This window comes from Oncorhynchus tshawytscha, linkage group LG02 (assembly GCF_018296145.1).
Source record: "Oncorhynchus tshawytscha isolate Ot180627B linkage group LG02, Otsh_v2.0, whole genome shotgun sequence".
Lineage (NCBI taxonomy): Eukaryota > Metazoa > Chordata > Actinopteri > Salmoniformes > Salmonidae > Oncorhynchus > Oncorhynchus tshawytscha.
The window spans coordinates 57,743,932-57,755,937 of record NC_056430.1 but is presented as its reverse complement, the minus strand read 5'-3'; the positions used below and the strand labels follow the sequence as shown (position 1 = coordinate 57,755,937).

The window sequence follows — 12,006 nt, the reverse complement described above, 5'->3', positions numbered from 1 at the left end:
CTTTGCTTTATGTTGGCCAGGTCACAGTTGTAAACAAAAACCTGCTCTCAACTGGCCTACCTGGTTAAATAAAGGTGAAATAAAAAAATTAAAAATGGTTAAGAGTGTTGGGATGCAGCCCATACATGTTCTTAGTGCACTTGCATTAACACGATTCTCTGGATAAGAATAAAGCAACAGTCTATTTAGCTAGTCCCTTCTTTCATCCATTGCATAGCTACAGTTCCATTGGGTTATTACAGTCTGAAGTCAAACAAGCTAAATCAACATTTATGGAGACAGACATAGTTTCTGTAACACCCAACAAAATTAAGTTATGATTTATTCCAAAACTAACTAAATTATTATGAAATTCATATCAATTTACTATTCATATTCTGGTCAAAATAGAAGAAAAACTCTGCAAATACCGCTGGAAAATTTGGTTGGTTATTCTGTTTATGTTATTTTTCGACAACACAGACCTCAAAACAAATAAGGGGGAGAAAAATACATTAATTCAAAAATAACAAATCATAGTTGTTATGCTGGAAAGTGGATGGTTGATGTTCATTCTTCCCTGTTCTTGTTGTTTCTTCATTGAACAAAGAAACAGGATGTAGTTTATATCAAAACCTAGCCTGTGGTTAATAACCAATTAGAATTTGTTGCAGTAAAATTGGCCGAATACAAAGGATCCCGTTTCAGGCTTTAATGTGTAGATAGTTTGGACCAATGAGAACTTGCCACGTGTAGCTATGAGTCCAAACTGGAACCCCTACACAGATTCTAAACAGATGCTGAACTGAAAAACAACTAGTTGCATTGATCTCTAGTTATCTGCGTTATAAATGTATCTTTAAGTATTCTTACAGAAGGTTTAGGCTTACTGTAGACATGAGCAACATTTTTCTATTTCAATTTTCTGAATATGCTCATTCTGCATTGGATCTGGAAATTTCAACTCCCTACTTGCAGTAAATATCATATTTTAACTTAGCCCCCAGTTTAGTGTGAGCCAGGTGCTTCTCAAACTTCTCGTCCATCTGTTTACTTTGGGCTTCACTTAGATGGTTCTTCCAATCTCCAACTTCACCTAGGCAGAAAGGCAAGGGGAACAAATCAAAGGCGAAGATCAACTTTTTGGACCTGTGAAAACATCAACAACTGACATCACCAATATCCTTGTATATTCATTTTGAAATGTTTTAAACAGCCTTTACTACAACCCTTTTCAGTTGTTGTTTGTTTTGGGTGGTTTCAGTCTCCTCTTCACCAATTGAAATGTTTCCTTGAAATTACTAAGGGTGTCCCAAAGGGGTTGATTTTGGCCCTGTACTTTGACTTTTCTATAAATACAAACAACATTGGTTGGGTCTGTAGGTAATTGTAACTTCCACTTGTATGCAGATTATTCGGTTGTGCATTCTGTTGACAAGGCTGTCTTGGAGCTACAATCTGCCTTTTTGCTTTGCAGAAAGCCCTTGTTAAACTGAAATTGGTACCTGCAGGTAAAACTAAGCATATGTTATTTTCCAAAAAGTTCTGGTAATTTATGCATTTGTACCTCAGATGGTGCCCACATTTATTGTGTTCCCGCTAAAAATATATGGGTATCTGGATTGACGAGAAGCTATCTATCAGAAAGCATATTGATGAATTAGTAAAAAAGCGAAGAATTAAAATGGGCTTCCTTTATAGGAGTAGGGCAAGCCTTTCATTAAATAGCAGAAAACAAATCATTCAATCAACATTCACATAGTCCCGTGTGGCTCTGTTGGTATAGCATGCCAGGGTTGTGGGTTTGATTCCTACGGAGGACCAGTATGAAGATGTACTCACTACTTTCAATTGCTCTGGAAAAAATAAAATAAAATGTAAAATACTGGTTATATTATATTATATATTAAAAACTATTTTTCCCAGAAAGGTGTGTTCCAGTTCTTTCTAGAACTTTGTAGCATTACTAGTAAGAGAGAATAAAGTAGATGGCGTGCGTCAAACGTCTGATTTATGACCCTATGTCCGGATGACGCATACATGCCCAAATATGGGCATCCGGCCAGGACATCCTTGCGGGAAGGTGTCACGTGGTTATGGCCATATAAGTGCATCCTGTTCCTGTTGTCACGTGTTAGAGGGTGTGTTATTTTATTTCTATATTGCATCTATTCCTTTGAAGTTGTCATGATGATTGATGTGTAGGGACCTGGTTGACCTGGGGGGGATGTGTTTGAACATTTCAAAGAGGATGGGGGGGGGATTGTGTTGGCGGCAGACACATTATAAATAAGAACCAGAACAACATATGCGGCCCCGAACACTAAACAAGATTTAAAAAATAAAACTCAGAACATTAAACAGATCATTATGTCTCCTAGGCCAATTCTCGGAGTGCTATGCGTCTCTTGTCACGAACCCAATGATAAAGGCATCGAGGACATTTTATGTGAGGCCCCTGAATGTTTTAAACGAGTTTTGGATACGAGTGATGTACATATGGTTTACATATTCCAACCTGATGATTCAACTGTGAAATTTTTCACAGACTGCGGTCCCAAACCCCTTTATCATGAAAAACCTGGGAGTTTTTCTCCTGCGCTCCGTATGAGAGAATGGCTTAAGATATGGCTAGCGCTCTGTCAAGTTGAGCAGGCCCTGAGTGGTACAAACCTGCCTGGCTATGCATTGGAAGAGCTTGTGTCCGGGCACAGTGATTTGAAAGCCATAAGGATTTCTTCAGTGTCGTATAGCCCCGACTCCAAAGTGACAATTTTAGCATGTGAACAATTTGATAGTACAAATGTGACGAAGTCTGTCAGTTCATATGTATTTTCCAAAGCCTGCAAGGATGTAAACTTTTTTATGCCCATGTTTATCTTTAAATGGATTGATTACCCTATATTCATAACCCTGATGAATAAGCTGGACAGTCTTTTCCAAAATCGTGAACAATTACGGCGCTGGCTGCTTCTATCCTTAAGACATACCCAGGGTCTACATGCCAGACGTTTGATCTATCTCTGGAGTGAAAACTTACGGAGCCTTGACGGAGTTTGTGTGGGATATCCTGCGGGCAATAGAGTCTGTCTTGACGATGGTGAATTGGAAACTGACGGGTGTATAAACCTATAGACGGCCCCTTTATCTGTAATAAAGGAATAGTAAAAATGTTTAAATAATTATAGCATGTTTTAAAAAGGTCTGTACTAAATATTATGAATTGAATAAATGGTTTTAAAGAGGTATCTCACCTTTAACGAAGGGGCTCTGTCTTTTAGCTCTATCATCATGTATGTCCCGGAGAAAAAGGATTTCGGAAAGACATGTGCGTGCACGGGGGTGTGTGCGTGTGCGGGAATGTATGTGTGTGTGTTTCAAAACAAAAACGGGGGTGGGTGTGTGTGTCTCTGCATGGGGCGTTTGAAACCAAAAAGGTGTGTGAGGCTGTTTAGGATTTTGTGCGCGTTTCTTCAATAGGGCTTGGCACTTTCGATTAATTCAAATACGTATTTATCTCACCCCCAAGGACGTGGGAGGCTAAAAAGTCAAACAACCCTGGCAGAATATATCTTGTCGAGACAACCTCCTACGGTTTAACCTGGATAATTACTCGCCAGTCTAGCTTCCCTGCCCCATCCACCGCTGCCCCCTGGACACTGATCGCTTGGCTACATAGCTGATGCATGCTGGACTGTCCATTAATCACGGTACTCCATTCTGCTTGTTTATGTTTTATCTGTCGGCCCCAGCCGCACTCAGGCTCTGTGTGTAGTTAATCCGACCCTCCCTGCCTAGTCAACGCCATTTTACCTGCTGTTGTTGTGCTAGCTGATTAGCTGTTGTTGTCTCACCTACTGTTTTAGCTACTGTTTTAGCTAGCTCTCCCAATTCAACACCTGTGATTACTGTATGCCTCGCTGTATGTCTCTCTCAAATGTCAACATGCCTTGTATACTGTTGTTCAGGTTAGTTATCATTGTTTTAGTTTACAATGGAGCCCCTAGTTCCACCCTTCATACCCCTGATACCTCCTTTGTCCCACCTCCCACACATGCGGTGACCTCAGCCATTACAACCAGCATGTCCAGTGATACAACCTCTCTCATCATCACCCAGTGCCTGGGCTTACCTCTGCTGTACCCGCACCCCACCATACCCCTGTCTGCGCATTATGCCCTGAATATATTCTACCATGCCCAGAAATCTGCTCCTTTTATTCTCTGTCCCCAACGCTCTAGGCGACCAGTTTTGATAGCCTTTAGCCGCACCCTCATTCTACTCCTCCTCTGTTCCGCGGGTGATGTGGAGGTAAACCCAGGCCCTGCATGTCCCCAGGCACCCTCATTTGTTGACTTCTGTGATCGAAAAAGCCTTGGTTTCATGCATGTCAACATCAGAAGCCTCCTCCCTAAGTTTGTTTTACTCACTTGCTTTAGCACACTCTGCTAACCCTGATGTCCTTGCCGTGTCTGAATCCTGGCTCAGGAAGGCCACCAAAAATTCTGAGATTTCCATACCCAACTATAACATTTTCCGTCAAGATAGAACTGCCAAAGGGGGAGGAGTTGCAGTCTACTGCAGAGATAGCCTGCAAAGTAATGTCATACTTTCCAGGTCCATACCCAAACAGTTCGAACTACTAATTTTGAAAATTACTCTCTCCAGAAATAAGTCTCTCACTGTTGCTGCCTGCTACCGACCCCCCTCAGCTCCCAGCTGTGCCCTGGACACCATTTGTGAATTGATCGCCCCCCATCTAGCTTCAGAGTTTGTTCTGTTAGGTGACCTAAACTGGGATATGCTTAACACCCCGGCAGTCCTACAATCTAAGCTAGATGCCCTCAATCTCACACAAGTCATCAAGGAACCCACCAGGTACAACCCTAAATCTGTAAACAAGGGCACCCTCATAGACGTCATCCTGACCAACTGGCCCTCCGCCAGCCGCAGTCAAACGACCACCCCAGCACTGTCAAACGCTCCCTAAAACACTTCTGTGAGCAGGCCTTTCTAATCGACCTGGCCCGGGTATCCTGGAAGGACATTGACCTCATCCCGTCAGTTGAGGATGCCTGGTCATTCTTTAAAAGTAACTTTTAAAGTCACCATTTTAGATAAGCATGCTCCGTTCAAAAAATGCAGAACTAAGAACAGATATAAGCCTTGGTTCACTCCAGACCTGACTGCCCTCGACCAGCACAAAAACATCCTGTGGCGGACTGCAATAGCATCGAATAGTCCCTGCGATATGCAACTGTTCAGGGAAGTCAGGAACCAATACACGCAGTCAGTCAGGAAAGCTAAGGCCAGCTTCTTCAGGCAGAAATTTGCATCCTGTAGCTCCAACTCCAAAAAGTTCTGGGACAATGTGAAGTCCAACAAGAGCACCTCCTCCCAGCTGCCCACTGCACTGAGGCTAGGTAACACGGTCACCACCGATAAATCCATGATTATCGAAAACTTCAACAAGCATTTCTCAACGGCTGGCCATGCCTTCCGCCTGGCTACTCCAACCCCGGCCAACAGCTCCGCCCCCCCGCAGCTGCTCGCCCAAGCCTCTCCAGGTTCTCCTTTACCCAAATCCAGATAGCAGATGTTCTGAAAGAGCTGCAAAACCTGGACCCGTACAAATCAGCTAGGCTTGACAATCTGGACCCTCTATTTCTGAAACTATCCGCCGCCATTGTCGCAACCCCTATTACCAGTCTGTTCAACCTCTCTTTCATATCGTCTGAGATCCCCAAGGATTGGAAAGCTGCCGCAGTCATCCCCCTCTTCAAAGGGGGAGACACCCTGGACCCAAACTGTTACAGACCTATATCCATCCTGCCCTGCCTATCTAAGGTCTTCGAAAGCCAAGTCAGCAAACAGGTCACTGACCATCTCGAATCCCACCGTACCTTCTCCGCTGTGCAATCTGGTTTCCGAGCCAGTCACGGGTGCACCTCAGCCACGCTCAAGGTACTAAACGATATCATAACCGCCATCGATAAAATACAGTACTGTGCAGCCGTCTTCATCGACCTTGCCAATGCTTTCAACTCTGTCAATCAGCCGTTTTCTTATCGGCAGACTCAGTAGCCTTGGTTTTTCGGATGACTGCCTTGCCTGGTTCACCAATTACTTTGCAGACAGAGTTCAGTGTGTCAAATCGGAGGGCATGCTGTCCGGTCCTCTGGCAGTCTCTATGGGGGTGCCACAGGGTTCAATTCTCGGGCCGACTCTTTTCTCTGTATATATCAATGATGTTGCTCTTGCTGCGGGCGATTCCCTGATCCACCTCTACGCAGACGACACCATTCTATATACTTCCGGCCCGTCCTTGGACACTGTGCTATCTAACCTCCAAACGAGCTTCAATGCCATACAACACTCCTTCCGTGGCCTCCAACTGCTCTTAAACGCTAGTAAAACCAAATGCATGCTTTTCAACCGTTCGCTGCCTGTACCCGCACGCCTGACCAGCATCACCACCCTGGATGGTTCCGACCTTGAATATGTGGACATCTATAAGTACCTAGGTGTCTGGCTAGACTGTAAACTCTCCTTCCAGACTCATATCAAACATCTCCAATCAAAAATCAAATCAAGAGTCGGCTTTCTATTCCGCAACAAAGCCTCCTTCACTCACGCCGCCAAACTTACCCTAGTAAAACTGACTATCCTACCGATCCTCGACTTCGGCGATGTCATCTACAAAATTGCTTCCAACACTCTACTCAGCAAACTGGATGCGGTTTATCACAGTGCCATCCGTTTTGTCACTAAAGCACCTTATACATCCCACCACTGCGACTTGTATGCTCTAGTCGGCTGGCCCTCGCTACATATTCGTCGCCAGACCCACTGGCTCCAGGTCATCTACAAGTCCATGCTAGGTAAAGCTCCGCCTTATCTCAGTTCACTGGTCACGATGGCAACACCCATCCATAGCACGCGCTCCAGCAGGTGTATCTCACTGATCATCCCTAAAGCCAACACCTCATTTGGCCGCCTTTCATTCCAGTTCTCTGCTGCCTGTGACTGGAACGAATTGCAAAAATCGCTGAAGTTGGAGACTTTTATCTCCCTCACCAACTTCAAACATCTGCTATCTGAGCAGCTAACCGATCACTGCAGCTGTACATAGTCTATCGGTAAATAGCCCACCCATTTTTACCTACCTCATCCCCATAATGTTTTTATTTATTTACTTTTCTGCTCTTTTGCACACCAATATATCTACCTGTACATGACCATCTGATCATTTATCACTCCAGTGTTAATCTGCAAAATTGTAATTATCCGCCTACCTCCTCATGCCTTTTGCACACAATGTATATAGACTCCCCTTTTTTATCTACTGTGTTATTGACTTGTTAATTGTTTACTCCATGTGTAACTCTGTGTTGTCTGTTCACACTGCTATGCTTTATCTTGGCCAGGTCGCAGTTGCAAATGAGAACTTGTTCTCAACTAGCCTACCTGGTTAAATAAAGGTGAAATAAAAAAAATAAAAAAACATGTTATTTCTAATCAGTGCATATACAAACGGCCCCCACCCAGGTCTATACATTTATATTGGACACCCCCCAAACGGCTACCCATGAGGGTGTAGCAAATCAAAAGGAAATACCGGAAGACAGAATATGTCGAGACAACCACCTGTGGTTTTGGGGTCTCTAAACATTCACAGGTACTATCGGCCATATTTTGCATACGGGATGCCGCCCGAAAAAACGGCACCCCCGCTCTGTAAGATCATTACAGAATATCTCTCCTTTGAGCCACGACCACGGAGCGAGTGACAACAGATACTATCCCCTCTGTACGAACGGCAAAAGCGCAACTCCAGACAAGGCCAGCAGCCCAGAACAGCTAAAAGACAAAGACCATCTGTGAATCCGTCCTAATGGAGCTTTCTGAAGGTGAGTTAGTGAAAATAATATATTAGATTTGAAGGCGTTAGGTATTGAAAAGTATTGATATTATTGTAATATTAAACAGGAGTTATATGTTTTTTTAAACCGGGGACAACGATTTTGTAAGTAACATGTCAAATACGCGTATTCTTATAATTTAAAATGTATATATATTGTATAAATATATGTTAATATTATCTAACGTTTGTAGGGTATCCGTCCTTTACGCAGTTGCTCCAGGGAATACATTATTTGGAACTGCCTTCGTTAGAAGGCGATTCCGCGGAGCAAAACGCGTGCAGCCAGCCCCCATCACACTATTGTCGACGTAAATCCAATAATAAAATCCATAAGAATATTTATACATTAAAAACAAAAAGTGTGCGCCCTATATTAACAGCTATTTTTGTGTTTACAGCTGACAGACCGCCAAGAAGGATCACGGCTGCATTATGGACAAGGGATGAGTAGAAACAACTATATTTCTCGGAAATGGTTTTCGTACAGGTTTATGTAGAGTATAAGCATCCTGCTCTGCTAACCACTCATTCGCTTGAGCAGCGCTTAACTGGCTACCTGTTTCTCCGGCTACAGCTCTCTGTAAATGCTCCTTACCCCCATAAGATCCAGGTTTAGAGGGGGTATAATAAATGTTTTTCTGCTCCGCCATCCTTCTTGCCTCTCTGAGGTACAATAACGTTAATGAGCCACTTTCAAATAACGACAACATTTCATTTTCATTTTGAATTTTTATTTTTGCAAACATCAAGTATTACGTATACAGACAATTCAGGATTCGTTGCAGGATACTTGTCCCTGTTTTCTCAACGATCCATGCATGCAACACCTTGTATATTTGGTTTAGATTTACAGGCTTGTATTCGCTGAATTTTTAAAACACATATCCGCTATATAAGTATATAAACAACAAATATGATACATGTTACAATTAAATGGTGTTTCAAACAAATGAAGTAAAATCTTAGACAAAGTTGTTTCTAGTTCTTCAGAATCATCCACAAGACGGGATACCCGTTGTGTCCATTGTAGACTCTTGCCCATATATTGTACATGATTCATGATTTGCTCCATTTTTAGCACACGCTCTAAATTAGCACAGGTTTTGTGGGTTGTGTAGAACGATACATTGTTCACTTTATTTTCAATAATTTGATGCATAACATTTGTAAAGTTTTCTCAAAAGAAAAAATGTATTTATTCTCTCTAACATTGTATGCATATAGTTACCCATTGCTTTACATCTAATTAACAAATATGTATTGTCACTCGGCCTCTTGGGGTTTATTGAGCCAGAAAGTCATCACATCAGCCACCACCGCTTCCCTGTATTTGTTGTCGTCCACCAGGGTGTCTCAGATTTCTTTGAGTTTCTTGTGGATGTAGATCGCCTCCTTCAATTCATGTAGGAAAGCCTCCGTTACCCTGTAAACTCTGGGAATAGATGGCACAAGACCCATAGACTCCAGGGCTCTGACCAGCGAAGGTATAAACCTGCAGGACCACAGTCTTTTCACCAGCTACTCAAAATGGTTGAAGAAGTAGTATCTTGGGGGCTCGTATAGGCACGGATGACTGCGCTGGCTGGGGTGATTGATCTCACAACCTATGCATTTTTCTCTTATATACTCTCCAATCACCACGTCTAAAAGTGTGGTTACAGAGGCCTTGATGATGTCCACAAAAATAGTACTGACCACCCCATCAAACACATCCTCAAGCTGTGTACATGTTGGATGTTTCGGGGGTCTTGCCTGGGGGGAGTAGAATGGTGGGCTGCGTGGCATAGAGTCCTTAGGGTATGGCCCCCATGACGTATCAGAGTCCTGGTATGTTGTATGAATATCCATGGTATATGCTGAAATGATGAACCGGAGGCTTTATGGGCACTCCTTTTATTGGTGAACCAGTCCTTTGGGTATCAGTGTGTGGTTATTAATGCAGCCACGTACTTAGTTTTCTTCAGGGGCTGACCCTTCTGAGGATGTACCTTCTTGGGGTTCCTTTGAATCATAATCCTCAGGATTCGTATTTATAATGCACTTCCTTAGCCGAAAAATGCTCTGCCGCTGTTGGCTCTGTACAGAAAGAGCGTCCAACAACTAACATTTTCAATTCCATTAGATCCCAACTTTATAAGGAATAAGCATGCGCAACCTAAAATGCCCAGTCAGGCCACCATCAAGAATGATTTTGTTGCGGGTTTCCTCGTTGCTGATATAGAACTCCACGCATCCACATGGAAGTCCATTCTTTCTTTGTATTTTCACCCTGTGAAATACTCTTCCTGAGGAGTCAGGGGTACCTTCCCAACGGGTCTATTAGCCCATGAACATGCTATACCCCTTTGTGATCACTTTCAGTTCGGGACACACAACCTTGCGAATAACCGTCCAGTCTTCAAGCCCGTAGTCCACTTCTAAAGTCTGGTCTGTATATTCTTCTCCTTCGGCTACGGAATAGAGTTTTACTCTACAGGCCTGGTAATCAAACTGATACCCCCAATGCTGTCCATTAGACATCATCACTTGATCTTTCAGTGCAGTTGCGGGCAATTTTTGGGTTCTATACACACTTAGAAACCGCTTCTTTGGTGCATCATATATCGATGCTTTATACTTGGCCCTTTCTCTATGTTTCAGCCGCGGTCCTACTTCCGTTGTTACGGTCATCACTGCTTTGCCACTGATCACAAAATCCATGTTTATTTTTAAAATCTTGTTTAGTGTTCTGAGGCCGCATGTGTTGTTCTGGGTCTTATTTATAATGCGTCTGCTGTAAATACAATTCCCCCCGGACATTCCTGCTTCATAGACAGCAGCCCTAAGGGTAATAAAATAGGTGGGGTGTGGGGCCAACCTCTTTGAAATGTTCAAACACCCCCCCCCAGTTCAACCAGGTCCCTACACATCAATCATCATGACAACTTCAAAGGAATAGATGCAATATAGATATAAAATAACACACCCTCTAACATGTTACAACAGAAACAGGATGCACTTATATGGCCATAACCACATGACATCTTCCCACAAGGATGTCCAGGCCGGATAACCATATTTGGGCATATACGCGTCATCCGGAGATAGGGTCAAAAATCAGATGTTTGACGCGCACCGTCTACTTTATTCTCTCTCTAGTAATTGTTTTTGGCCATCTCATCAAAAATAATTACTTTTGGGTCAGAGTATTTAGGTGGAAATCATACAAGCTAGCAGACCCGGTCTCAGGGAATTCTAATTTGGAGATCCCGTTGATCTTCACTGAGTTATAGTGTACTCTTGAGTATACCAAACATTTGCAACACCTGAATACTTTTGGGGATGTCAATTTAGGTCAGAAATCTACATTTTTTATTATCATTCAAGATGTTAACCGGTCAATTGCAACTAACATTGTCTCAACACAAGGTGATTTTTTTTGTCATGACATTAATATGAGCTAAAATCACCCACACTGCTAATCTCAATTGCAACCACTTTTGGCCACTGTATTAATGCTCACAAAAGTGTTACATTTTAGTCCTGGATGCTGACAACATTTTTCAAGACTATTTGGCGGGTTTTATATTTGGTATAAACTAAACCTACTATTTGAGCAGACTAAGCAAAGACTTAACTATTGACAATCATTCCGTACAACTGAATTAAAGTATTTCCTTGTTTACCACAGATAATCTACATTAGCAATTTACTCTACACATTTTATGAATAGAAGCTCATGTTGGTGTACTTATTTTCTCATTTCCAATTAATGTAATCCATGAAGAACTAATACAGTACTGTCATTTCTTATTTAAAAAAATATATATCTCTGAACTGTCCACATCTAAAATTGGTATCTAAATCAAGCCAATCATGATTGAGTTAATATAATCTGTTTTAATTCAATTATAGTTTTATCAAGGTATTTCAAGTGACAAATTATATTGTAATGTTTCACATTTATATTTTAATCATGTTTACATTTAAGATTAAATGTTTGTATGAATGTTTAATCCTATATTCTTACAATAATCCATTTAGATCAATTACCTGCCTTGCAATTTCCAATGTTACTTATAGGTCAATATATCATTGGCAAGGACCCATGCCAAATCTTTTTC

At 42.2% G+C, this 12,006-nt stretch overlaps 1 protein-coding gene across 2 annotated transcripts in view; it reads right to left on the bottom strand.

Annotated features, from left to right (window-relative positions):
* Positions 1-417: 417 nt before the first annotated feature.
* The window catches only part of LOC112266517 (sulfotransferase 6B1-like), a 36,872-nt gene continuing 25,283 nt past the window's right edge, over positions 418-12,006 (bottom strand). Inside the window, exons 7-8 of one of the 2 annotated variants that reach the window (XM_042301381.1) lie at positions 3,020-3,127; positions 418-1,075 (exon numbers count right to left, since the gene is read on the bottom strand). In XM_042301381.1, coding sequence (XP_042157315.1) covers positions 948-1,075; positions 3,020-3,127 — 236 coding nt within the window. In that variant the 3' untranslated portion in view covers positions 418-947. The remainder of the gene's footprint in view (positions 1,076-3,019; positions 3,128-12,006) is intronic. The other variant, XM_042301390.1, reaches the window with a different exon arrangement.